We start from the raw sequence: 27,557 nt of genomic DNA, 5'->3' as shown, positions 1-27,557 counted from the left end.
GTTATTTCAACTTAAATTACATTAAACTGACATAAAAAGTGAGTTAACTTATGAAAAAAAGTTGAAAATACTTAAACATTCAAGTTCATTGTACTTAAAATTTAAGGCAGTAATTTTTTTCTTTTCTTTTTTAAGTATCCCATTTAAGTTATTTCAACTTAAATTACATTAAACTGACATAAAAAGTGAGTTAACGTAATAAAAAAAGTTAAAATTACTAAACTTATTTTGATGCATTAAAGCAATGCAAATACATATGTTGTCATAACTTAAATTCATGCGTTTACTTGAATTCACCTCATTTAAACAGACACTGTCTCTTTAAATAGCCTCACAGTGTTTAACTCGCTTTTTGAAGAGCTTTTAGTGCTAAAAGAGCAGCTTGACTGTAGTTCAGCTACTTTAAATGATGAGTAGTTTGTTGCTTGGCAAACTTCAGCTTCACACACACAGACCGCACAGACCACGCGACTAGCCAGAATCAAAGCGGCAGCCGGGTTTCAAACATACAGGAACATTCCACTAATGTCTAAGAAAAAACTGAGAGAAGAGAGAGAGATGTTGTGGTTTTGTTGCTCTGAGACGCATGAACCCACAAGCAGCCCGGCAGCCTTCCCAGAAAACAACTATATTTCTGACAAGCACTCTAATGCAACCACAACACACACACACACACACACACTGGAGGCTTATGGGTCTAAAGATATCTATGGGTTGAGGGGGGTTAACTCTCCAACAAGCTCAGATTTATGATGTGTTCGAGGAGACATTTGTCAAAGCTACTGACACACACACTTGTTTAATTGGTTGATTTGAACAAATTAATTGATTAGATTTGCTGCCTGCTTGTCTAATTGATTTGATTAGTTGCAATAACTGAGGATTTTTCCATCTCACTTGAATCTGAAGTAATATCTCATTAACATCCTAAACGTTTTTCATAAACAACAATGGCTTAGTTGTCTCTATTATTATTTCTCCCACACTCTTAAAAATAAAGATTATTTTTTGGAATCAATGGTTCCATGAAGAACCTTTTCATTCCAAACCCGTAAGACCTTCATTCATCTTCGGAACACAAATTAAGATATTTTTAATTAAACCCGAGAGCTTTCTGTCCCTCCACGTCATTGCAACTTTCAAGGCCCAGAAAGGTAGTAAAGATATTGATTAAATAGTCATCGTTAAAATAGTCCATGTGACTCCGTAGCAACCACCCAGAACACCCTAGCAACACCATAGCAACCACCCAGAACACCCTAGCAACCACCCAAAATACCTTAGAACACCCAAGCAACACCATAGCAACCACCCAAAATAACTTAAAACACCCTAGCAACACCATAAACCATAGCAACCACCCAGAACACCCTATTAACCACCCAAACTATCTTAGAACACCCTAGCAACACCATAGCAACCACCCAAAATACCTTAAAACACCCTAGCAACACCATAAGAACCACCCAGAACACCCTAGCAACCACCCAAAATATCTTAGAACACCCTAGCAACACCGTAGCAACCACCCAAAATACCTTAAAACACCCTAGCAACACCATAAACCATAGCAACCACCCAGAACACCCTATTAACCACCCAAACTATCTTAGAACACCCTAGCAACACCATAGCAACCACCCAAAATACCTTAAAACACCCTAGCAACACCATAGGAACCACCCAGAACACCCTAGCAACCACCCAGAACACCCTAGCAACCGCCTAGCAACTATTTAAAGAGACAGTGTCCATGTGACTCCCGTTGTTCAACCTTAATGTTACGAAGCGGCGAGAAAGCTTTTTGTGCGCAAAAAAACCCAAACAAAAATAATGGCTTTATTCAACAATTTCTTCTCGTCTGTGTCCGTCTCCTACGCTGTTTACGTTGTAAATACACGGCAGTGCTTTCGAGTTCTACGTCAGAACGCCACCTCACCATGACGTTATTTTTAACCAAGTTGTTTAGGGATGCACCGTTATGAACATTTTGTCCGATACTAATAATTGTTTATATTTGAAAGCTAATAACCAATATATTGGCCAATAAATCTAAATCCAAATTTCTATATAATTTTTGAGAGCCTGATTATAAAATCAAAAGTCTCACTATTAAAATCCATGTCCCAAATACACAATTATAATGATGTTCAAGCCTATAGCCTATGTGATGGCACATGTTGCACTTGACTGTATTTTCCTTTTTTATGATTACAATCATATTTCTAGCAATTTAAAACCATCATGTTGAACAGTGCGCATCTGAAGTGTCTCAGCTGAGGGAAATAATACATTATTTATCGGCTTTAATAAATCGGCCTAATTTTCTTATCGGGCCGATAACGATAAGATTCAAAATTAACATATATCAGCCAATACCGATATGGTGGCCGATATATCGTGCATACCTAAAGTCATTATTTTTGTTTGTTTTTTTGCGCACAAAAAGTATTCTCGAACATTAAGGTTGAACCACTGGAGTCACATGGACTATTTTAACGTTGTCTTTACTACCTTTCTGGGCCTTGAAAGTGCTGTCAGCTCTCATATTTCATCAAAAAACATCTTAAATTGTGTTCTGAAGATGAACAAAGGTCTAACGGGTTTGAAACGACATGAGGGTTAAGTTATTTTTAGTTATAATTCAACAGTCTACACCATTCAGTATCCCTATTTAATTAACAAAGGCAAGTAAATACGCTTCAGAGTTTCTGTCCATGACAACCTCAGAGAAAGTGTCACCATGGTTAAGCTTCTCGGACACCCTGCTAATTAAACAGGAACGTTTTACACTGCTACAGCTTGTACACACACTGCTGCTTCTGACTCACACACACACACACACACGTCATTAGACACAATGTAAACACAGTTGTTTTTTTATCTCGTTGATTCAAACGTTCCTTCTGTTTCGACTTGGATTACGTCCATGGCAGCTGCTACACATGAATGAGGACACACCACAGACCGGTGTTTCTTAAAGTCCCCCTGTGGTGTAAATCCAGCTTTTAATGTTGTTTATATCTCTATGTGGTGTTTTTAATATGCTTTAAGACACAGCATTGCTGAGTATTTCCTACTTAAAGGTGCATTGCGCAACTTTTCATGTTAAAAATACCTGTTTTTCTATCCTATACATGCTTAAAGAACTGCCTGATGGGCTGAATGAGCCCTTCTCTGCGCACTGAGATTGCCTCTATAATCCTGTACAGTAAAATATATAAGAGGGATTCGGGCTTGAATTTGAGACTGGGCGTGACGTCATGCGCGTTCACGCTCACCAGGCTACGTCTCGCAGGTTTGTGTATTCGCCGGCGCCGCCATTCTCCGCATCAGCGAAGACAACTCGTGCGTCAAAGGTAGAAGATGGATTCAAAGAGACCGGCTTGTAGTCCATTCCAAACCCCAACGCAAACTTCACGTAAAGTAAAGAAAGGAAAAATTTTGTCTAGTGCCACCAAAAGGTCCAAATTGGAGTCAGACAGGCGTCGGAGTAAGACGAGAGAAGGCATTCAACAAATGGAGAGATCTCCGGTCTGCTCTTGGTCTCAAACGGGATCCTCAGTTGGCTTTTTTTCTTGATAAAACGGAAAGATATAGCCCAGTCTCTAATGTTTGATACGGCCAATCTATGTATGACAACAAATGACGATGCGTAAAATGTGTAATGCTTTAGCGTAAGCTAGATACATATACAATCAGAATTGGTTTTACTACCATTGTTAGTGAACAGTTTCATAAACTAGGAATTGTGTTCGGAAGAATAGTACAACATGAAACAAAACATATCCAATAAAAGATGCGTGTGGTCCATGAGCGTGCACAACTCTGGTTGCAGTTTCGCTTGTCGCCAGAGGGGGCGTAGTTCTGAAAAAACTCAGAGACTTGTGTTTTGCAACTTTAAAACTAGAGTGAACCAAAGACAGTCTCAAAAACACGGTTTGAAATCGCTGGTGTTTCTGACGTCACAAACGACCTTGTAACCAATCAGATCAACGTGTGATCGTCAACCAGTGGATCTCTGAGCTGAGTGAGTGAGTGGAGGCGGGGCTCATTTGCATATTCATAGAACCGCGCATACTAAATGAGGAGAATGTAGAGTTACATTCAAGATATTTTAAGGCATGAAGAAAAAACGTTTAAATATGTCACGGCGGGTTTTAGCATATCATTAACAGCGAACTAGCCGGAAATCTAAAGCCCAAGAATAGACTAGTCGTCAATTAGAGAACAAAGAAATGAAATAAAACGACTAGTCTATTCTTGGGATATGGTTTAGACGTCTATTAAATTTTAACTGACAGCCCAAATTTTGCCTCGTTTTAGTCTTTTAAATGCAAAATTGCTTACTGGGAAGGGTGTCGAATTACATTCAAGCTATTTTAAGGCATGACGAATTGTTTTTCAAGGAAATTTTTTTAATTTTGGTGATCAAAGAGGAGTAAACGGATAAAATTATTGACTACAGGGGGACTTTAAATAAAAAGTCTCAACAAAAGATATCACCTCACAATATATAAAGAGCAAAAGAATTGAGAATGCAACGTCCTAGTTACGTTGTAAATTATTAAGTCATGAAATTACCAAAAATTTACATAACTGGTCCTTATCTCTGCAGGATTTGCATGCCGGCGTCATGTTCAACTCATTCATCAGGAGCAGTTTGCTTTCCAAACATCTAATTTTAAAAGCGAATCATTTCTGATTACAGTAGCATGTTGTGCAATTAATAAACCACACTTAGTACAATTATGCAGTTAATTTACACATTTAAATAGCATTTTAAAGATGTTTTTTTCGAGTGCATCATTAACTCCTAATGAGTGTTTCACACGTCCAGTAACTCTCATTTAAAGTCATTATGGCTTGATTACCAGTCGACACTAGCGTCTATTGTGTTGCACACCCTGCATACTGAGCATCATGTTTGTCATTCAACAATGATCTTGATCACTGGGAATATTCACGGACAATCAAACCGGCTGACTGAAGACTGCTGGGATTGTTGAAGCACAATCTATCGGCTCATTACCATTTTAATAGCTCTCCACGGATACCAGCCCGCTTGTCTCCTCTTTCCCAGTTTGTCGTTTAAAAACTGCTAATTACCGCTGACCTCGGGCCGTCCGGGTCACGGGAGGGGGTTGGGAGCGGGCCGGGGGTTTTATTCTGATAGTTAGTGAGCAGTGAGGCGAAACAGAGGGAGGAGACGCATCAATCTAACGCTTGTAATCTGGGTTCAGACCCCAAATCTCTGTCCAAAAGAGTTTCTTCACACGGATCACTTTAATCAGTTCGGATCCCTGCTGAACACAACTCAATATCTATCTTTATTAAGATAACGAAAATACCTGGAGACAGTTGCATGAACTTAGCCACTGTGTTAGATTGACCAACTTTTACAATTACTTTTACAATTCAACCGTTTATAACTGACTTTAAAAAGTTAGGAGTAACTTTTAAGACTTTAAGATTAGGCATGAAAAACCAACAAAGCAACTTTGGTAACACTTTATTTTACTGTGTCCTTGTTACATAATCTTACATACTTACCATAGTAATAACAGTAAATTATGCAACTAACCTTAAAACAAACTCTAATCCTAACCCTATAGTAAGTACGTGTAGTTAATTAATATTACTCAGTACTTAAATATAATCAAACTGTAACAATGACTCCTTAAAATAAAGTGTAATAAAGTGTCTTTGTTAAACTGTAATTATACATTTAAGTACTGAGTACTAGCCTACATCATTTATATTACTATAGTAACTACATGTAACATATGTAACAATGACACTGTAAAATAAAGTGTAACCACAACTTTTTATCTACAGGGAAACACTATAAAACACTCAATGTGGAGATGAACTTAAATGTATTATAAATGTAATGAAATTAAGTAAAAAAAAAAATAATAAAAAAAAGGAAATCCAAGTTGTTACCCCAGCAATAAACAATAAAAAAACACTAGAATAAAAATAAAAGGACATAAACTGACATTAAGGGATAGCTTACAGATGAAGAAATTATCTCTGTTTTATTGTGCGTTGTTATTGTGGCCACTCTAGGCCCCGCCCACATTCTCGAGCGGGCGCTCTGATTGGCTGACGCGGGTCCTGGGGCAGTTGTCCCGTCTCCGTCTAGACTCAACCGGGCAGAACCCGCGCGACCGCGCCACGGACACACCGGAGCCCGCACAAGCGACGGACGAGAGCGATACGGATTGTTACTCGTAGACAGGACTGTAAGGACGCTCGTGAGGTTGATTCCGGAACGGGACTAACGGGACACGGTGTCGTTTCCCACTTTAACGGACTCGCTCGCGCTCCCTCCCTCCCCTTTACTTTGCTCTGGCACGAGACTGTGAGAAAGTGAGAAAGTCTTGAACTCCGGTAAACTCGTGCTGGAATTCCGCGCTCCCGTGATTCGCTGGGATTGTCGATATCGTCATGGCTCGGTTCGGGTTCGGGTTCGGGCTCGCGCTGCTGGCGCTCGGTTTGGGGCTCGCGCACGCGTTCGGGGACGAGGAGGAGATGACCTGCGACCCGATCCGCATCTCCATGTGTCAGGATTTGGGATACAATGTGACCAAGATGCCGAACCTGGTGGGAAACGTGTTGCAGTCCGACGCCGAGCTCCAGCTGACCACATTTACACCGTTAATACAGTACGGCTGCTCCAACCAGCTGAAGGTGAGAGCTTACAACACACACACACACACACACACACACACATATTCAGACTGTAACCAGAACCTTCACATACACACATCCCATCACACACACACACACACACATATTCAGACTGTAACCAGAACCTTCACACACACACACACACACACACACACACACACACTGTGACACACACAGACACACATCCCATCCCATCACACACACACACACACACACACACACACACACACACACACACACACACACACACACACATATTCAGAGTGTAACCAGAACCCCCACACACACACACCATCACACACACACTTTAAACTAGTCAATTTTCAAATCTTGACATAATATGAAAGCATCTTTATTATTAAATTATTACAAAATTATCATAAAATATTAAAACCAATCATGAATGATACAATTTTAATCGTATTATTGTTATTAATTATATTATTGTGACAAAGGAAATATTTAAATAATAGTGACTTATACAAGTATAATGAATTAGAATAATAATTATTATACATTTAAAATTATTATTATTAGCTGTATGATTATATAAAATTAATTATTATTATTATTAAGGTGCTAGTATTGTTTATAAACATTAATGTAAAACAAACATGCATATGTAGTTATCAATTGGAATTTTACCCAGAATTTGCACACACACACACACACACACACATCAAGACCGTAGCCAGGAGGATTACACACACACACACACACACACACATCAAGACCAGGATAAACACACAAACACACACACAGACATACATCCATCAAGACCATAGCCAGGATACACACACACACTCACATCAAGACCGTAGCAAGGATTAACACACACACACACAGACATACATGCATCAAGACCGTAGCCAGGATACACACACACACACATCAAGACCAGGATAAACACACACACAGATATACATGCATCAAGACCATAGCCAGGATACACACACATCAAGACCGTAGCAAGGATAAACACACTCTCACACACACACACACACACACACACAGACAGACATACACACAGATACACGCATCAAGACCGTAGCCAGGATACACACACATCAAGACCGAAACAAGGATAAACACACTCTCACACACACACACACACACACACACAGACAGACATACACACAGATACACGCATCAAGACCGTAGCCAGGATACACACACACACATTAAAGGCTCTCAGAAAGTGCGGACCAGCCGAAATGTCCTCACTTTACTCTCTTTGTCCTCACTTCGATGGTCTAAAACTCAAACCGGCACACACACACACACAAACAGGCACATACACGCATCAAGACCATAGCCAGGACACACACACACACACACACACAATAACAGACTGTACTCTACACACACAGTGTGTTTGTCTCATTATACTTGTAACGACTAAATTCCTGGAATTGTCCTCATGAATGCCGTAAAACTCTTTAAGCGGACGTGTGCTGGTGTACATTAGTAAGAGTTGTTCATAAACTGGCAAAATAATCTGTTTACATAATTATTAATATACTAGGAGCTTTCTGTAAGTGTATAAATACATAAAGTATCTTAAGTATGACCTAAGTGTATAAATATACTGTATAAACTAAAGTAGCCTATCTTAATAAGTATGGCCTAACTAAGTTGATTAATTTGAGGGCAGCATGAAGTCTGCAGGATGTCATAAGTGTGTGTGTGTGTGTGTGTGTGTGTGTGTGTGTGAGCACTGAAGACAGAGGCAGTTGTTGTTTTATTGATTCAGCGCAGAGAGAAATCCTCCCACTCGGACTCCCATGTGTGTTTGCTGGAGAATCTCGTGATTAAAGCGGCGTTAGATGCTGGTTATCACAAACATCCTAATGCCAGAGCACTTCAGTCCTCGGATATATCATTCAAAATGCCATATTGATGCATAAACATATGTTTTTTTTTTAGTGCTGGGCAACTATTAATCTCCATTAATCGCATCCAAAATAAAAGTTTGTTTACATAATATGTGTGTGTAATTATTTTGTATATATAAATAGACACACATGCATGTATATATTTAGGAAAAATGTGTTATTTATATATAAAATATTGATATTTATATAAAATATAAATTATTTCTAAATATATATACAGTATACACATGCAAATATTTCTTATATATTTACACATATGTCTGTATTTATATATACAAAATAATTATACACCGTACACACACATATATTATGTAAACACAAAGTTTTATTTTGGATGCGATTAATCGTTGCACAGCACTATTATTTTTTTAATGCACAGTTACTGATTTCTTGAAGTGCATGTAATGTAGTGAAAGATAGAATTTCCCAACTCATGCACACACACACACACCAGGAAAACCTGCAACACAAAATTAATTTCTCACCAGAAACACATATTAGACATGCAAGAGTGTGCGTTTCTCTGCAAATGTGCAATACTAGAAAAAGCACTTTTTTATATATATTTTTACTGTTTTTATGGTGTTTTATTTTTTTCTATGTTTTATGTCCTTCTATTAGTTGTATCTGTTTTATATGCTTTACATAAAGTATGTATTTTATGGGGGTTTTTCACATTTTTTTATTTCTGTAAAGCACTTTGGTTGTTTTTAAAGTGCTTTATAAATAAAGTTCGATTTGATTCCTGATTTCCCAATATTCTAGCTTTTCTGTCTTCCAGTTCTTCTTTAATGCACAATTGCTGATTTCTTGAAGTGCATGTAACGTGACCACAGTGAAAGCTCATAGTATTTCCCAACTCATGCACACACACACACCAGGAAAACCTGTAACACACAAAATTAATTTCTCCCCAGAAACACATGCATCTTAGACATGCATGAGTTTCTCTGAAAATGCGCAATACTAGAAAATGCATGTTTTAATATACATTTTTACTGTTTTTATGGTATGTTTATCTTCCCTGTTTTATGTCTCTCGATTAGTTTTATCAGTATTAGGCGCTATATGCTTTACATAAAGGATTCAAATTCTCTCCCCAGCCTTTCTTCCACAGAGCTGTTGTGTAATAACCAAGATGCTGTAACAAACGTATTGCTCGTGTGCATTAGCAAATGAAACCTTAAAGCGTTTCCAATGCATTCCTGATTTCCCAAGATTCTAACTCTTTTTCGTCTTTTCTTCCCTCCAGTTCTTCTTGTGCTCCGTCTACGTTCCCATGTGCACGGAGAAGGTTCCCATCCCGATCGGCCCGTGCGGGAGCATGTGCTTGTCCGTAAAGCGGAAGTGTCTTCCGGTCCTGCAGGAGTTCGGCTTCGTGTGGCCGGAGCTGCTAAACTGCAGTCTGTTCCCGCCTACGAACGACCAGAACCACATGTGCATGGAGGGACCGGGAGACGAGGATCCGCCGTTCCACGCGGTCCGACCGTTCGCGCCGCAGGAGGAGGAGTGTGTGGCGCTGGGAGCCGGCGTTGAGCAGTACGCGTGGGTGAAGCGTAGCGGGAGCTGTTTGCTACAGTGCGGATACGACGCGGGATTGTACCGACGGCAAGCTAAAGTCTTCACTGATGTTTGGATGGCGGTTTGGGCGGTTCTATGCTTCATTTCCACTACGTTCACCGTGCTCACGTTCTTAGTCGACTCGTCCCGGTTCTCCTACCCGGAGCGACCGATTATTTTCCTTAGCATGTGCTGCAACATTTACAGCGTGGCGTTCATCGTACGGCTAACCGTCGGACGCGAGCGGATCTCGTGCGACATGGAAGAAGCGCCCGTTCCCGTTTTGGTCCAAGAGGGCTTGAAGAACACCGGATGCGCCATCGTTTTCCTCCTCACGTATTTCTTCGGGATGGCGAGCTCGATTTGGTGGGTGATCCTGACGCTAACGTGGTTCCTAGCGGCCGGGTTGAAGTGGGGTCACGAGGCTATCGAAATGCACAGCTCGTACTTCCACATCGCGGCTTGGGCAATTCCCGCCGTTAAAACCATCGTAATCCTCATTATGCGACTCGTGGACGCCGACGACCTCTCCGGGATGTGCTACGTTGGAAACCAGAACCTTGATGCGCTCACCGGATTCGTAGTTGCGCCACTTTTCACGTATCTAGTCATCGGGACTCTGTTTATCGCAGCCGGACTGGTTGCGCTTTTTAAGATCCGCTCAAATTTACAAAAAGACGGGACTAAGACGGACAAGCTGGAGAGGCTGATGGTTAAAATCGGTGTGTTTTCGGTGCTATACACGGTGCCAGCAACTTGCGTAATTGCATGCTACTTCTACGAAATTTCAAATTGGACTGACTTTCGTCAGTCAGCGCGGGATTCGTACATGGCGGCGGAGATGCTGCGGATCTTTATGTCTCTTCTGGTGGGAATCACATCGGGAATGTGGGTCTGGTCCGCTAAAACCCTTCACACGTGGCAGCGATGTTCCCACCGACTCGTTCACACCGGGCGAAACAATCGCGTCAAACGGACCGCCAACGGCTGGGTCAAACCGGGCAAAGGCAACGAGACCGTTGTGTGACCCGCACTCACGGTGCCTCTCGTCATGTAGCACTATCGTTCGTTCACTTTACGCAAAATGTTCTTAAGATGATCTTACACTGGACGGTGCAGTTTTTTTCTCCGTGTAAATATGCACTACGCCTGCCTAACGTCAAACTCTCACTGAAGTGCCTTCGTTCTGTGCGGACGAGCTACTCGACCCGACCTGGTGCTGGATTCTGGGAAACGTAGTTTTTTTTGCTCCTCTGTGCCGTTTACCTCGCTACCTGGTTCATTTCTCCTGTGACTGAACGCTTATGAAACCTGTTGCACGCCAAAAAATTATGTTCTTCCTCAGTACTTTTGTCTTGTTTTCCAGCACAAATATCAAAAAATTCTTAAATCAAGTTACATTTACTTAAAGAGGACGAAAAGGACTTGTTTTCTGAAAAATGGGTTTTTATTTATGCTTAAAACAAGTAGGGATGCACGATATATCGGCCACCATATCGGTATCGGCCGATAAATGTTCATTTTTAATGTTATCGGCCCGATAAGAAAATTAGGCCGATATATTAAAGCCGATAAATAATGTATTATTTCCCTCAGCTGAGACGCTTCAGATCAACATGATGGTTTTAAATTGCTTGAAATATGATTGTAATCTTAAAAAAGGAAAATACAGTTCAGTGCAACGTGAGAACATTATAATTGTGTGTTTGGGACGTTGGTTTTAATGGTGAGACTTTTGTTTTTGTAATCAGGCTCTCAGAAATTATATAAAAATTTGGATTTAGATTTATCGGCCAATATATCGGTTATCGGCTTTCAAATATAACGAATTATCGGTTATCGGCCAAAATTTTCATATCGGTGCATCCCTAAAAACAAGAACAAATATCTGCCAACAATGTAAAAAAAAAGTTGCTGCCTTAAATTTTTTAAGTACATTCAACTTGGATGTTTAAGTCATTTTAACTTAAACTACATCAAACTGACTTTAAAAAAAAACGCGAGTTGAATCTTGTTTAACTTAAAAGTTAAAAATCGCTCAACTTATTTTGATGTTAAAGCAATGTAAAAACATGTTGTTTTAACTTAATTTTTTAACAGAAAAATCAACTTAATTTAAAGAGGAAAAAATTTATTTTTGACCCCATTGGCAGATATTTTTTATTTTTTCAATGTAAAAACATATGTTGTCAATGTCTTAACTTATTGATCAAGTATTTTTTTACAGTGAACAATCTACTTAATTAAATTTAACCATAAACTCACTTAATTTTGATACATTTGTCAGTAAACAAGACATTTTGGTTCTCAAGTAACATAATTTAAGACAAATAACTGAGTTAGAACATCTTTTTTGCAGCATGCTTTCAAGGTGTGTTGAAGCAGAAAGTCAGTGTGCAATGACATGTCAGACAGAAGTAAAGTAAAGGTTGCGTACTAATTTAAACTGTTGAAGCCGCCGCCATTTTCCTGTTTTAAATGACATTTCACATCTTGCACAACGTCACAATGATCAAATACAGTGCGTATTGTATTACAACAAAACGTGAACGCTTTATAAATTATTGCTCTGAGATTTCTACAGTCTGCCTTCAATATTTAGTTCCTGTTGTTTATTTTTGATATGACAAAGCTACGATGGGACTTTTTGTTTGTTTTTTTTGCGCTGTCAGACACACATTCACTCTGAATATGACACAAGACAATCACTGACCGTGCCGTACGGGACTCCCGTAGGGTCGATGAATGTATTGACCGATGATGATAAACTCTATTTTTACACTAAACATTATGAAAGTGCCTCAGAAACTCACATGCAGGTGGTACAGTCCTGGATTTCATGAAGGACTTCTGGATCGATTTGTACATAAACTGTTTGTAGTTGTAATATGAGTTATTTTTGTGTTATGAAATGCTAATTTATCTTTGTAAAAACAACAAAAATGAATTTATTTAAGAATGCTTTTGTATCAAATGAAAAATTAAACTTTGAAAATCAATTTTTTTAGAGTCTGTGTGCATATTTTGTCCCGTTTGGTAGACATTATGTTCAGTCTCTCTCTGTATCTTCAGACGCCTTGTGACCCTAGTAAATCTGTATTATGTGGCCAGGAATTAAAGGATTGTTTTGGGCATTAGGTAGCAAATCTTTCTCCGCAGAATTAGAGGCTTGACTCCTTTTTAGATCATTTTAAAATTCCTCCACCCAGATTTTTGGACAAAAAATGTATCCTCCAGTCCAACTTCCCCCCTCGAAGTCACGGCTCAGGGTTTCATTCAAGACACATTGTCGTATGGTTTTATAGCTCTTTCAGAGGTAGTTAGTCTCAAAACTTAACATTAATATAGGTATATAGGCTATACAACATCAATATCGGGATTTTATACAACCACATGGCCCATAACCCCAAATAGTTGGGTTAATCGTTAGAATAAATGCATGTTATTTCTAATTATTGTGGATTAAAATGTGCTTAAAGTCACATCAGCCGATTTCTAATATGATGCTGCTCCCTACTGGTCATTTGAAGCACTACAGATGAAGCGGTTTCAGGACAACAGACATCAAAACTATTCGATTTCTGTTTAATCCTATTTTTAAAAAATAAATATTATTTTTATTGAGCTATTTTTTATAAAAGCAATAAAGTAACGTTTTAAGACACTTAACAGTTAGTTGTGGAAATGGTTGTCTCAGTGATAGATGTATAACTTCTAGGAAATATGCATCAACAATAGTAAATACTAAAAGTCCACTTGAAGTTGCATTTGCGGGACTGTATCCATCAGAGCAGAGATGCCCAAACTAGCCCGTGATGACCTTTAATTTCGCCCGACACATCCACTTTCAGAAGTAAGTGGAAAAAACAAGGGGAAAAACATGCCATTGAACCAGATCTTCATTTCTAATGTATCTTTCTTGTTTGTTTTTGTTTTGACTTGATGTTTTAACAGTGAATTTCATTAAAGAGGCCACATTATGGCTTTTTCAAAGTCTTGAGTTTGTTTTTGGGCTCTACTAGAACAAGTTTTCATGCTTAAAAATTTCAGTTTAAACATAAAGTTTAAAAATGTAAATATTATCTCCAATATTCTCCATTGTTGCAGCTCCTCTCTTCCCAGTCTGTCAGTAACGCTCTGTTTAGTTCCTGTCTCTATGAAGCCCCGCCTTCTGAAAAGCACACTGTGCTCTGATTGGTCGGCTGGATCAGTGTGTTGTGATTGGTCGAGCACTTCGAGTGTGTTTGGGAAATGTCCCGCTCTTACTGTAACCACCAGTTTAACACACTACTAACTAACTTAAGCAGGCCCCGCCCCTTTATTCTGCGTAATATTGTGACGTGTCCGTTCCCGGAAGAAACTCAAGACTACAATGGAGGCGTTTCAGGAGTTCAGAAACACTGATATAGAGAAGAACTCAGAGCTTTTTCAGGCTCAAATAGCTAAAGAAAGATGAACATGGAAAACAAGCATAATAGGTGCTCTTTTTAAAAAAAAACTTTTTATTTTGATATAATAGGACTAGTTAAAAGAATTAGGTGAAATGCATCAATAACATTTGCCCTGTGGTCTTGATTTTTGGCCCTTGGTAGTAAAAAGCTTGGGCACCTCTGCATAAGACATTCAATACCATATAACAACTAACCAATCAGGGTTATAAAGTCTACTATTAGGATGTAACTGATCTTCGTAGTAACAAATATAAATTATTAAAGTTATTCACTCCTAAATTATGACCAAGCATACTGAAAACCCCTACAACACAGTGTAAATGTAATTGTGGAGTTAGCAAAATAGCTAATTAATACAGTCTTCAAATACAATGTCATGTTAAATTTTTACTTACAGAAAGACGTGGAAATGTTCTGGAACTCAAGAACGGGCAAACTATCGTCAACTCAACTAACTACTGATGAAACTGTGCTGTTAATTAAACCTGAACTCCCCCTATTGATTAAAACTAACAACACACACCTGAAGGTAACTTATTCCTGTTCAATTCGACAGACGGATAACATTTCTAGAGACCGGTCTCATACATTTTGTTTCTAAATGCTCAAATCATGACAGAGAGCTGCTATCTATGTATTTAAAGCTCGACAGGCCAATGCGCATGTGCAGTCCTAAGCGCGCGCAACCGGAGCTGGAAGCTGAAGTGACGCAATCACTTTACCTATCAGCGATTGGCTCTTATATTTAGAAGGCGGGACTTATTCTGCCATTTTGCGCGTTGTACTTTTTTTCATTCATATTATGAGTGTATCGTTTTTAATATCTAAATCTTTGCGTTTAAGTATTACGGCAAACTGTTTTAACATTTAATCCTTAAAATGTACTAGAATCTACTTTCATGCTACTAGTACTTATTTTTTAGTTACTAGTAGTATCTATCCCATTAGGTATACTTATTCATTATCAACTAGTGCTTATTCTTACATTTTTAATACTAATACTTATTCAATATCTACTAGTTCTTAATTATTAGATACTAGTTATTCCAGTAGTGTCTAGTATTTAATTATAATTGTTAAGAAAATTAGTAGCATGAAAATAGATATTAAGTACATTTTAAGGATTAAATGTTAAAACAGAGATGCTAATAATGAATAATGAAAAATAATGAGTCAGGTAAAATAAACAAGTGATTTTTTTTATTTCATCTTTTTTAAGAAACACAGAATAATTTAATTATAAATTACAGAGTAAACAGTAAAAAGGGGTCTTTTCAAGCAGTCGGAAAGCAAAGTGCATATGACATTTCCATAAGAAACAGATTTCATTTTAATAGAACATTTAAATACTCTCACCCTGAGAACAGTTTTACCATAACAAGTATTTTTGAACGCTGCATAAATGTCAGTAAGTGTCAGTGAGGTGGTGCAGAAAAGCATAAAAGTCAGTACCGGACACATGAACAGACATATTACTGTAATGCGACAGTAAACGGCCAGCATAATCGTGTAACAGTTGCAGTATATGATTGCATGAATTATGTTTCGTGAGCTCGTCTCTTGAGAACTGGCTTTAAAAAAAATAAAGCTTCAATGAATCAGCTTCTAAAAGCAAATGAAATGTCCCTTCAGAATGAACAGTGTAAAGACCATTTCAATAACATATTCTTAAATGAACATGAACAACTGTCAACCATACAACTGGCCTCAGACTATTTACTTCAGTTCAGCCTTTAAAGTCTGAACTTTACAATTCCCATTCCTTGGAATAAAGTGGCACAGTTTGAAATACTATGTTTATACAGGACATTATGGAGTATATAGCGCAATTTTTAGCCATTAAACTTTTCTGTAAAAGTTAGATTTGTTTTATAAGCACCGTTCTGAATCACTCTTCTCCGGCTGAACGTCTCTGTGATAAAAGCAAACTCACTGTTGCTTCAGGACGCAGAGGAAATGATGTGCTTTTCCAAATGAATGACTGGGTAAAGGAAGGGGACACTCTCAAAAGCTTGTTCAAATGTGCCAGGACCTGCTGGCAAATTCAGCCACTTTAAAGACACAACGTTCAGCTGGATAATCGGCCCTTTGGTCCGTCTGGGAGTTGAAGCGCTTCCACAATGGCGGAAAATCTTGTCACGTCTCCTTAATGTTTAGTCCTCACGTCTCAGACGCTCTTAAGCTGTGAATGGCAGTCGCTAGTTAGAAATACAGGAATTCCATTGGTTATTCTTGGCGTCAATGGAACATGACATCACTTGTGTCTGAAAGCAACAGTTCACCCAAAAAAAATCAACTGAAAATATATATTTTTTAATTACTTTGAATTCATTTTCAATGCAAAAACAATGGCAAGATTTTCAGTCGATGACTTATCAAATGACTGCAGAAGACACGGAATATCGATATATAATTGTTATTTAGATACTATTATATTTTCCTAATTTAATTTTAGTGAAAGGTTTAGTAATTTTGTTGTGTGATTTTATCATTTTTATGTTTTTATATTAATTATTTTAGTCCAGCAAGTTCTTATGGAAGCTCGTTTCCGCCACTGAAAAAAAAAAGTAAAAAAAAAAAAAATAATTCACAATTCTGACTTTCTCTCGCAATTACGAGTTTAAATTTCGCAATTCTGACTTTTTCTCTCGCAATTACGAGTTTAAATTTCACAATTCTGACTTTTTCTCTCGCAATTACGAGTTTAAATTTCGCAATTCTGACTTTCGCAATTACGAGTTTAAATTTCGCAATTCTGACTTTTTCTCTCGCAATTACGAGTTTAAATTTCACAATTCTGACTTTTTCTCTCGCAATTACGAGTTTAAATTTCACAATTCTGACTTTTTCTCTCGCAATTACGAGTTTAAATTTCACAATTCTGACTTTTTCTCTCGCAATTACGAGTTTAAATTTCGCAATTCTGACCTTTTTCTCTCGCAATTACGAGTTTAAATTTCATAATTCTGACTTTTTTTCTCAATTACGAGTTTAAATTTCACAATTCTGACTTTTTCTCTCGCAATTACATGTTAAAATTTCACAATTATGACTTTTTTCTCGCAATTACGAGTTTACATTCCGTAATTCAGATTTTTTTCTCTCGCAATTTCGAGTTCACATTTCGCAATCTGATTTTTTTTGCAATTACGAGTTTACAATACGCAATTACGAGTCAACATCTCGCAATTTTTATTTTATTAATACACGACTGAGAGTTATAAAGTCAGAATTGTGAGATATAAACTCGTCAGAATTGTGAGATAAAAAGTTGCAATTACATTTTATATTTTTTTATTTAGTGGCGGAAAAAAGCTTCCATAAGTTCTACTAAATTAAAATGAGAAATATTGCCTTTGGCAACTAGCTGAAATAAATTTCAATTTTAATATTTTTCATATTAAATTTTAGTTAACATATATTTATTTAAAGTAACAAAATTCTTGATGTTTTTAGTTTTAGTTAACTATAATAACCCTGGTATGCCTCATTTCTACGGTGCTTTTGTGAGCTCCAGAACATTTTCATTGTAATTGCATTGAAAACAGCGACTCGTAAATTTGCTAGATTTCTAATGGGTGATAAGAGAACATAATAAGAAGATACCTACGCTAATGCGACGTCAGCATTTTCAGGGTCACCTTGATCCTCTGTGGAAGAGAGAAACGATAAACATGTTCAGATGAAGATTTGAAGTCTAATAGCTAATGTTTAGTGTCTCTAAATAATTGAATGTGTGTGTGTGTTCTTGTGTACCTGTTCGACATCTTTGATAGCAGTGCTTCATCACCAAGAGGACAAGAAGTAACAGCGGGACAAACACAAGCACGAACACAATAGCTGCGATCACCTTAACCGAAAACGATTCTGTTTCGCCTGAAAGAAGACAACAAAAGACATTTGTTCTTTTGACTTTTCCCTCTTGAAGAGTTATTTGTGACGCACTTGTTACTGGGGTTTTCAAACTGGGGGCCGCAAGGGGGTCTGAGGGGCCCGTGGAAAAGCTCAGAGAAAAACTGTGTAAAAATAAATAAATAAATTATTTAAAAGATGAAAATAAATAGATAAATTAGTTAAAATAAATAAGAAATAAATGAAAAGTGATTCATATATATATAAATATAATATAACATCTAAAAAAAATTTAAAGATTAAAATAAATAGATACATGGGTTAAAATAAATAAAAAGTGATTAATATGGATAATAACAACTAAATAAACAATAAAAACTAGATAAAAATAAATAAATAAATAAATAATACATACAAGGGAAAGAAGGGATTTTTTTGTTTTTAGTAAACCTTAAAATGTAAATATTTTCCAAATAATCTTTTAAATTGGTATAGTATATAGTATATAGTAATTAGAATAAATTTGATATAAAATATATAGCTCCCTTTTAAATTTCTCTCCCTTGCATAAGGATGATCATATATTATGGGCATCCATGCCATCAAACATTTTGAAAAGCCCTGGAAAAGTTTATCCTGATATTATTTATTCCACATTACTTATGCAATATAACCTAATTAATATTCATGAGCTAAATGTCCCCACTACAATTTAGAAGACAATTTCGAATTCAGTCACACAAAACTTAATATCATTTTTTGGTTACTTTTTTTTTTTTTTTTTTAAGGTGACGTATTTACATTGTACTTACTCAAATAAGTATTATAAAATAATATAAAAAATTTACTTACGATAGAGTTACGGTTAGGGTTTGGTTTAGGGTTAGTTACTGTTATTACTAATACTATAGTAAGTACATGTAGAAACGTGCAAGTGCGTCATCTTAAAATAATGTCCCAGCATGCAATTTAGCATTTAAAAGACGTCTAATAGCCATCCAAACACAGCCCAGACTTCTAGGCTAAAACAAGGCCAAATTTGAGCGGTCAGTGAAAATTTAATAGACGTCTAAACTGACTAGTCATCAATAAGATAACAAATAAATGAAATAAGTGAAGAAATGAAACTGACTTTGACTTTGCTTACATGATGGAATATCAAACCATGTTTGCAAGTTATTTTGGCAAAAACAACATGTAACCAAACTCAAGGTTATTTTGGCTGGAAGTGTGTTACTCACAGCCGGACTATATCAGGGCCCGTATTCATAAAGATTTGAAGAATCCTCTCAGAAAACTCCTAATTTAGCTTAAAAACTTTTACGTATGAGTCTTAGCTTAAGGGCGATCCGGGACCGATCTGAGAGCAACTCTTGAGTAAGGAAAAGACAAAAACGTTCATCTTAGTGAGGAGGCGGGGCTGACCCCGTTGCTATGTGTGACACAATCTTTTGAAGACTGTGATTGGTTGGTTGTCCAAGAAGGAAAGAAAAGAGTGATTATTAACTATAGGGTCTATTCTAAGCCTTCACTTTGAAATTACATGCATTTGACCGTTCTCACACACACACACACACACACATTATATATGTGTATATAATTCCTATAAGGTATTTGATTGGCTTAGAATGATAAAAATTGTTCCACTCTTTCCAGTTACACTGATTGCTGGCGTGTCTATTTAAGTGGTGGTTTGAATGTTGGTTTTAATGTAACAAACATGGAATCAAAACCAAGAAGGACGAGAAAGCCCGACTGGACAGAGGAACGGTGTTTACTGTTAGCCCAGGTAGTGGACGAACACAAGGCCATCCTTAACCCTTAACTGTCACCGTCCCGCTAGCGGGACGCCTAACTTTACTTCACTATATTTCTATTAAATCCTAATCTAATTATGACAAATTATATATTGTTGGAGAGGTCTAAGACTTCTAAATAGATATTCTACCCCTGTTTTGTGTTACAAATTATGTAGGAAGAGTAATTGATGAATTTATGACAAGAGTGCACCTAAAAAAAATCTGAATCATAACAGAGGTCTGACCTTTGTCACAAAAAGTCGATGCACCCACTTTTAATCATTGAAACGTATGTTTTTATGCTAAAAGTTCATAATAAAACATATAATCTAGTATTTTTCAATAAAAAATTGTAATATAATATTATCCTCTAAACATTATAATATATATATATATTATCCTCTAAAATATAATATTATGTTTTTTATCGCCTTTTTTATTATATCACATATTTTAGTAGTTATCATAAATTAGGTATCATTTGAAAGCTTATAAACTCAGAATTCCTCCTGTGAAAACCGTTTTATAATTGAACGTTGCGTTACCATAGAAACGGTACTCTAAATTATTTTATCAGGCTCCTCCCCTTTTGGGCATCATTATATTTCATAATTTATGATCAAAACCTTTTCTAATCTTGACAAAACACATATTGTCAGAAAGGTCTGTGTCTAAAGGTTCCATATTTTGTGACAGAATTGATATTTGGACAGAAATTTATTAATTTGATAAGGCAGAATGTTTACAACTAAATTCAATGGAATTCAATGGCACCCGGTGGCTATTTTTTGGTACTACGCCTAAACAAAATCTCATGGGAACTTCAATTTTTGTGATATCAACTTCAAATTTGGAACATAACTTGGTTAGATTTATGGCTTTGATTTTATAGTAATTTTAGAGTAAAAAATTTTTTGTAAAATATATATTTTATATAAAATAAAAAATATATAGTACAGTATATTTGATTTACTGTAAATTTAAACTTACAAACCTTTTTCATACTTTCATTTTTTGAAGTGTTTTCACTTCAGCAATAATCTGCTGAGTGTTTTCTTTAAAACAAGACCAAACTTGGGTATATATTCCAAAGCATTCTTGAATTACAACCATTTAAGTTTGAATAGTGCATTTTAACCCCCATTCTCAAAAGGGGGGGTGACAGCGAAGGGGTTAAAGGAAAACTCGGGCCGGGTGTCGATCTATAGCGCCTTATTAACTCACTGTCATCCATCGTCTGCAACACATTTCTTCTCCCTCTTCATCTTTCTGCCATTTCTCCTCTGCTAAAGAAACTCTTAAGCCTCTTAAAAGTCTTTGTCCGTACTCCTAACAACTTTGACATTAAGACCTCTTTTAAGGGTTAAGATGCTTTCTGAATGACTTTTTTCTTTAATTTTAAGAGTAAACGCCCACATTTCTACGAATTTTCTTAGAATTTTGTCACTAGGAGATTCTTTATGAATACGGGCCCAGGTCTATAGTTAACCTAGACGGTGAAGTGACGGATATATCGCTTGCTTGGGTGTTACCATGCAATTTGCATCCAGCACACTTACATATGGTGATGGTGGGGGAGACAGCGTCATCTACGGCACAGCTGACATTGGTTGGATGGTCGCAGTTGTACGTGATGGTTTGGTTGACGGTCCATGTTTTGGAGGACAGATCTTCTGAACTCTCGTTGTGAATGACACTTATCAGACTGAGGTTAAGCTCCGCCCACTTCACGGCACTTTGCGGGTAACCTCCGGTCGACGAGCAACTCAGCTGGCAGCTTTTCCCAGCATCACCGCTCTTACGTTCAGTGCACTCCTTCTCGATTGTGGGAACGCTGTATTTGGCTTCAGAAAGGGAGAGAACAGTGGAATAAGTGACATTTTAGAGATCCGGAGAGGTTCCCCCTACAGCGTTTCATTTCCTCAAAACCCACGTCAGTAATAGCCTCCCATGAGCGCTTAGTCAGCAGTGGTGAGTTTCCAACGCAAGCGCGCACAGACAGATGTACATACGCAGATAAACCAGAGATGGTCTTAAAACAGGCGTGCACACTCATATACATTACACACATGAATATATATTCAAATGATCTATACACAATGTAGAAGCTTATCAGGGTTGAGCATCGAGCATTGCTCAAAATTTTAACTGCATATGAATTGAAGTACCGAAAGGAGTGCATAAAAAAGGAAGAAAGTAAAAGAAAATCAAAAGTATAGGTTTTAATAATGCATTTTATATTTTAGTATGAATCCCCCAAATGCAAACATATTCGGAGTATTTACAGAAATCACCTATATTAGCCAGAAGGCTTTAATTTCCAAAAAATTGTTACGTCAATATTATTTTTTATTATATGTTATCAATTATATGGAAACAGTGTGGTGGACATTTATCACCATAAATTTACTTTCTTCATTTTTTGTGCAAAAATAAATAAATAATTACAAACAATAATTAGCATTGATGGCTGTTAATTTAGTTTGGATAAATAGGGTAAACTCCATTAGTTGAGATCAAATATATTTTACATATCCGAGAAAAGATAAGCATAATTTGTCAAAATTAATTATGCAATTATTTATGATTTGTCGTTTTGAAAATCCTGCAGTTAAATTTAGTAAAATCCTCTTTTTGCCATTCGGATTCAAATTCACACTGAAATTGAGCCGATTCTTCAATTGTGAACTTAACCCAACCCTGTGGTCTGTACATCTTGTGCCATACCTGTGACTTTGAGATAGATCTCGGGGATAGGCTTTGAGACAGTAGGATTTTCCACTTTGCCATAAAAAATATAACATTTGTACAATCCTTCGTCAGAAACGGAGACATCTGTCATCTCCATGCTGAGGTCTGTTCGGTTCACTTTGGTTCTGTTCAGGTACTTGGGACTAGAATATAATTGCATTTCAGATTTTTTGTTTGAATCAAAACCGTTGATGAATATCTCTGAACTGCCTCCATTAACAACTCTCTGTATGTACAAGCGTGTAGCAGAAAAGCTGGAGTCCCAGGGGCATTTAAATGTAGCGGTGTGACCCAAAACAGCAGTGATGTTCACCGGTGGACCGCTGACATCTACACAAACACACAACACAAGGACACACAGATCAGATTTCACTCTGCATAAAACCCTGATTATTAAAAATCAAATGTACCTCAGTGTAAATAGCAACATTAATAAACTTAAATAAATAATATACAAAGTGCAATTAGCTTTATATTCAGTTTGATCCCTGCTGTGAATATGCATTATAATTTCTGATACTGTTTGGAAAATTACACAGATACAAGATATATAATTTCCAAGCACAACAGTAACCATTGCTGAATGTCCACTATAGGTAGTTAATATATATGTATTATATATATTATGTATTGTGTGTGTGCATCATTGTAGTTAGTATCCATAATTCAAGGATCTGACTACTTTTAGATTACTTTTGACTTGTTTATCAGTATATTTATCGTTATGAGTTGAATAGGATAATATTGTACCATATTGATTTAAAAACACAAAGAGAAAGAAAATATATTCCATTCTTGATCATCAACAACATGAAGTGCATTAAAGTTTACATTATGTCAGGATTTCCCAGACTGGGGTTTGAAAGGCTATTCAATAAATCATAATAATGTTCAATTAAAAATAAACATTTTTAAAATAAAAGCACATGATAAAATATTTTGGTCATGTGACCATTAACCTGACGTCAGAACAGTTAACATCACAACTTAATATTATTATTTTTATTATTATGGACTTAATTCTATTGTTGACCTAACTTATTAACTTGAAATCTCAGGAGGCAAAGTTAATATATTAGGGCAAATCGGTGCAGATGACAAAAAAAAGTTGGGGAATCCCCTCATTGCATGTGAATTTCTGCATTTGAATGTGTTTGAAAGACAAAAGCCTTCCAGAGACAGAAATACATGGTTAAATGACTCACTGAGTGATAATAATGAATGCGCGTTCATTAGGAGCTGATTAGATATGCAGTGGTGCATAAAACCACATTTCTTAAAAGTGAAATGATTTGTGTAAATCCAGTGATCAAATGTTTTCAGTGATCGTCACATCACTTATGCACGTATATAAGAAGTAATAGGGATACTCGATGAATTATGAATCGTTTACTGGTATAGTGAGAATAACATGTAATCATGTTATCAATAAAAAATGTATTAGTATTTTAAAACCTAATATAATCTAATTATAAGTACTTTATTTTTTAAATCTGATTACGTAATCCAGATTGCATGTAATCAGTTACTACCCAGCACTGTGTGTGTGTGTGTGTGTGTGTGTGTACATTTTTCTAGTGGTGGGTAATATAACAGAAGTCTCTGGTAGGTCCCGATGTAGATGTGTAGATGTGTGTGTGTGTATAGCTGTGTGTTTGTTTCAATCAGGGTGATTCTATATGACTTATTTCAGTGGTTTAGAAGTCCTTTTCTTACTGTCGGAGTTTTGCTTCCTTGTTCTTTGAATGTTTTCTTGTGGAGGTGCATTCCCCGCCTCCTCCAGCTTCTAGTAATTAATCCAAACATATCCATCGCCCCGTAACGTTTCTCTTTCGATCTCTATACATTTAGCAAATTACAGTGATAAATAGCCCTTTTCTAATCACTATAGTAGCTCGATTGGTTGTTTGTTCAGCTTTTCAGCCAAATTATACCATTGAAAACTAAGAGGTAAAAATGTAAAATGTGCATGAAATCCTGCAAAAATGAGTTGTTCTTACCAGTTGTAGCTGTTACCAGCACCAAGATCATGACCAGGGCCAAGCTGTCAAAAACACACAAGCAAGAACAACAATAAGAGAAGACGCAAACATACACACTTACCCACAATCATGTGCATTAGCATATTCCTCTAAAATTCCCATGACTCATAATGTTTTAACAAACATAACTGTAAAACCAGGCCTGCTTGATGGTTTGCATGTGTGCATGTGTTCAGGTTTATTGTAACTAAGCAAACACTACAACATTTAACTTCCTCATAAGTAAGCCTACATTTTAATATAATACTACAAGTACTATTAAAGAGGATCTCGTTAGCATGCATCATGTGGATTAAGTGTTTTGTGCACTTTGCAGACGAACATTATTGACGTGTAAATCAACGTCAACACGGCTAAATGTTGAACTGAAACAGAAGATCTGTATTCCTGGTATTGGTTTAGCGGACACATAGCCTATTATCGTCTAGACTGATATGTTCACGGCCATTAAAAGCAACTGTGTGCATTAAAAAAGCAAAGATCAGGAACGAAATCCCGCTAATCAACACAAGAGGACTGTCTAAGAAAAACAGAACGGTGCAATAAAAGCAGGAAAATGTCTGATGCAAAATTGTTCCTGATCTAAATATATACCAATGCAAACACACACATCAGCAGTACTTCCTTCTTAGTTAAAGAAACGACTAACACACACATACAGAGAGCTATATTAGTGAAGACTTCTCATACACGTCCACTTTTCTATTATATTAATGATATTTATCTCTTGAACCCATGAACCAACCCTCACAGAAATCTTTAGATGTAAAGACTAACATCTAAAAATCTCTTTAATCAGTCGTTTTCACAAGTTTAGCAACACACACACATACACACTCACACACTCACTCACACACTCACACTCACTCACTCGCTCACACACACACTCACTCACACACTCACACTCACTCACTCGCTCACACACACACTCACTCACACACTCACACTCACTCACTCGCTCACACACACACTCAATCACACACAGAGAGAGAGAGCCGTACCTGCATCTGTGGGTGTATAAGCCGAGGCGTTTTAAACTCATGCTGATGGACGCGAGTGACGGGCAGAAACACTTACAGAGAGCAGACTGGCTTCTTCATGTCCTCCTAATCCGATTCTCGAAACAGGAAGAACACGCCTATACAGAGAAAGGGACAAAGAGTTGATGTCATCCCCAGTGTTCATACCGATACTGTCAGAGGGAATTCCCACAAGACACACCCTCCAGAAACACATCAGACAGCAAAACAACGCCAGACCCGTGATAAACAGAGGACAGCCCAGTGGGAGAAAGGAAACTGATTGTGCTGTTGTGTTTTACACACAGTTTAGACTAAACTAGATGTGTTGAAAATAAATTATTTATGTTGTGTTATTGCAGAGGGCATTGCACTAAACTAAACTACACTAAACTAGCCTAATTGGGCATTCAACTGGACTAAACTACACTAAACTAGCCTAATTGGGCATTAAACTAAACTAAACTACACTAAACTAGCCTAATTGAGCATTAAACTAAACTAAACTACACTAAACTAGCCTAATTGGGCATTAAACTGGACTAAACTACACTAAACTAGGCTAACTGGGCATTAAACTAAACTAAACTACACTAAACTAGCCTAATTGGGCATTAAACTGGACTAAACTACACTTAACAAGCCTAATTGGGCATTAAACTGGACTAAACTACACTAAACTAGCCTAATTGGGCATTAAACTTGACTAAACTACACTTAACTAGCCTAATTGGGCATTAAACTGGACTAAACTACACTTAACTAGCCTAATTGGGCATTAAACTAAACTAAACTACACTAAACTAGCCTAATTGGGCATTAAACTGGACTAAACTACACTTAACAAGCCTAATTGGGCATTAAACTGGACTAAACTACACTAAACTAGCCTAATTGGGCATTAAACTGGACTAAACTACACTAAACTAGCCTAATTGGGCATTAAACTGGACTAAACTACACTTAACTAGCCTAATTGGGCATTAAACTAAACTAAACTACACTACACTAAACTAGCCTAATTGGGCATTAAACTAAACTAAACTTCACTAAACTAGCCTAATTGGGCATTAAACTGGACTAAACTACACTTAACTAGCCTAATTGGGCATTAAACTAAACTAAACTACACTAAACTAGCCTAATTGGGCATTAAACTGGACTAAACTAGCCTAATTGGGCATTAAACTGGACTAAACTACACTAAACTAGCCTAATTGGGCATTAAACTGGACTAAACTACACTAAACTAGCCTAATTGGGCATTAAACTGGACTAACTAAACATTTTACGAAACTGAACTGTTCGTGCCATGTGTGTTTTAACTAGTTGCCTAAACTAAACTAATTGTGCAGCTTTACCGCAGACAGGATTAAACTAAAATAAACGTATTTAAACTACATTTTACTAAACTAAACTAGGGGTAAATTCAGGTTGATTGGGACACTTTTCTTTTCATCTCAAAGTCATCTAAATGGCAAAAAGTGTCCCA

General features: G+C 36.9%; 2 protein-coding genes across 4 annotated transcripts; one reads left to right on the top strand and one right to left on the bottom strand.

Annotated features, from left to right (window-relative positions):
* Window positions 1–6,133: 6,133 nt before the first annotated feature.
* On the top strand, window positions 6,134–11,565 carry fzd4 (frizzled class receptor 4). Its single transcript, XM_056242962.1, has 2 exons — window positions 6,134–6,696; window positions 9,844–11,565. Exons 1-2 carry the CDS (start codon window positions 6,454–6,456, stop codon window positions 11,176–11,178), a joined length of 1,578 nt encoding a protein of 525 aa, XP_056098937.1. The 5' UTR covers window positions 6,134–6,453; the 3' UTR covers window positions 11,179–11,565.
* A 4,343-nt stretch (window positions 11,566–15,908) lies between these two features.
* Window positions 15,909–26,178, bottom strand: LOC130077661 (butyrophilin subfamily 1 member A1). 3 transcript variants are annotated; one of them, XM_056242967.1, is made up of 7 exons: window positions 26,048–26,178; window positions 25,005–25,048; window positions 22,981–23,334; window positions 21,813–22,097; window positions 18,359–18,478; window positions 18,209–18,252; window positions 15,909–16,800 (listed from the first exon to the last, which is right to left on the bottom strand). In XM_056242967.1, the coding sequence occupies exons 1-6, from the start codon at window positions 26,086–26,088 to the stop codon at window positions 18,209–18,211; spliced, it is 888 nt and encodes a 295-aa protein (XP_056098942.1). In that variant the 5' UTR covers window positions 26,089–26,178; the 3' UTR covers window positions 15,909–16,800. The 3 variants fall into 3 exon arrangements, with proteins under 3 accessions (XP_056098942.1, XP_056098940.1, XP_056098941.1); XM_056242965.1 differs by having other exon boundaries at window positions 18,213–18,252; XM_056242966.1 differs by having other exon boundaries at window positions 15,909–16,784; window positions 18,213–18,252.
* Between the last annotated feature and the right edge of the window lie 1,379 nt (window positions 26,179–27,557).

Source organism: Rhinichthys klamathensis, unplaced genomic scaffold (genome assembly GCF_029890125.1).
Source record: "Rhinichthys klamathensis goyatoka isolate OS25496 unplaced genomic scaffold, OSU_Roscu_1.1 h1tg000767l_1, whole genome shotgun sequence".
Lineage (NCBI taxonomy): Eukaryota > Metazoa > Chordata > Actinopteri > Cypriniformes > Leuciscidae > Rhinichthys > Rhinichthys klamathensis.
This window is presented reverse-complemented; position numbering and strand designations above follow the sequence as displayed.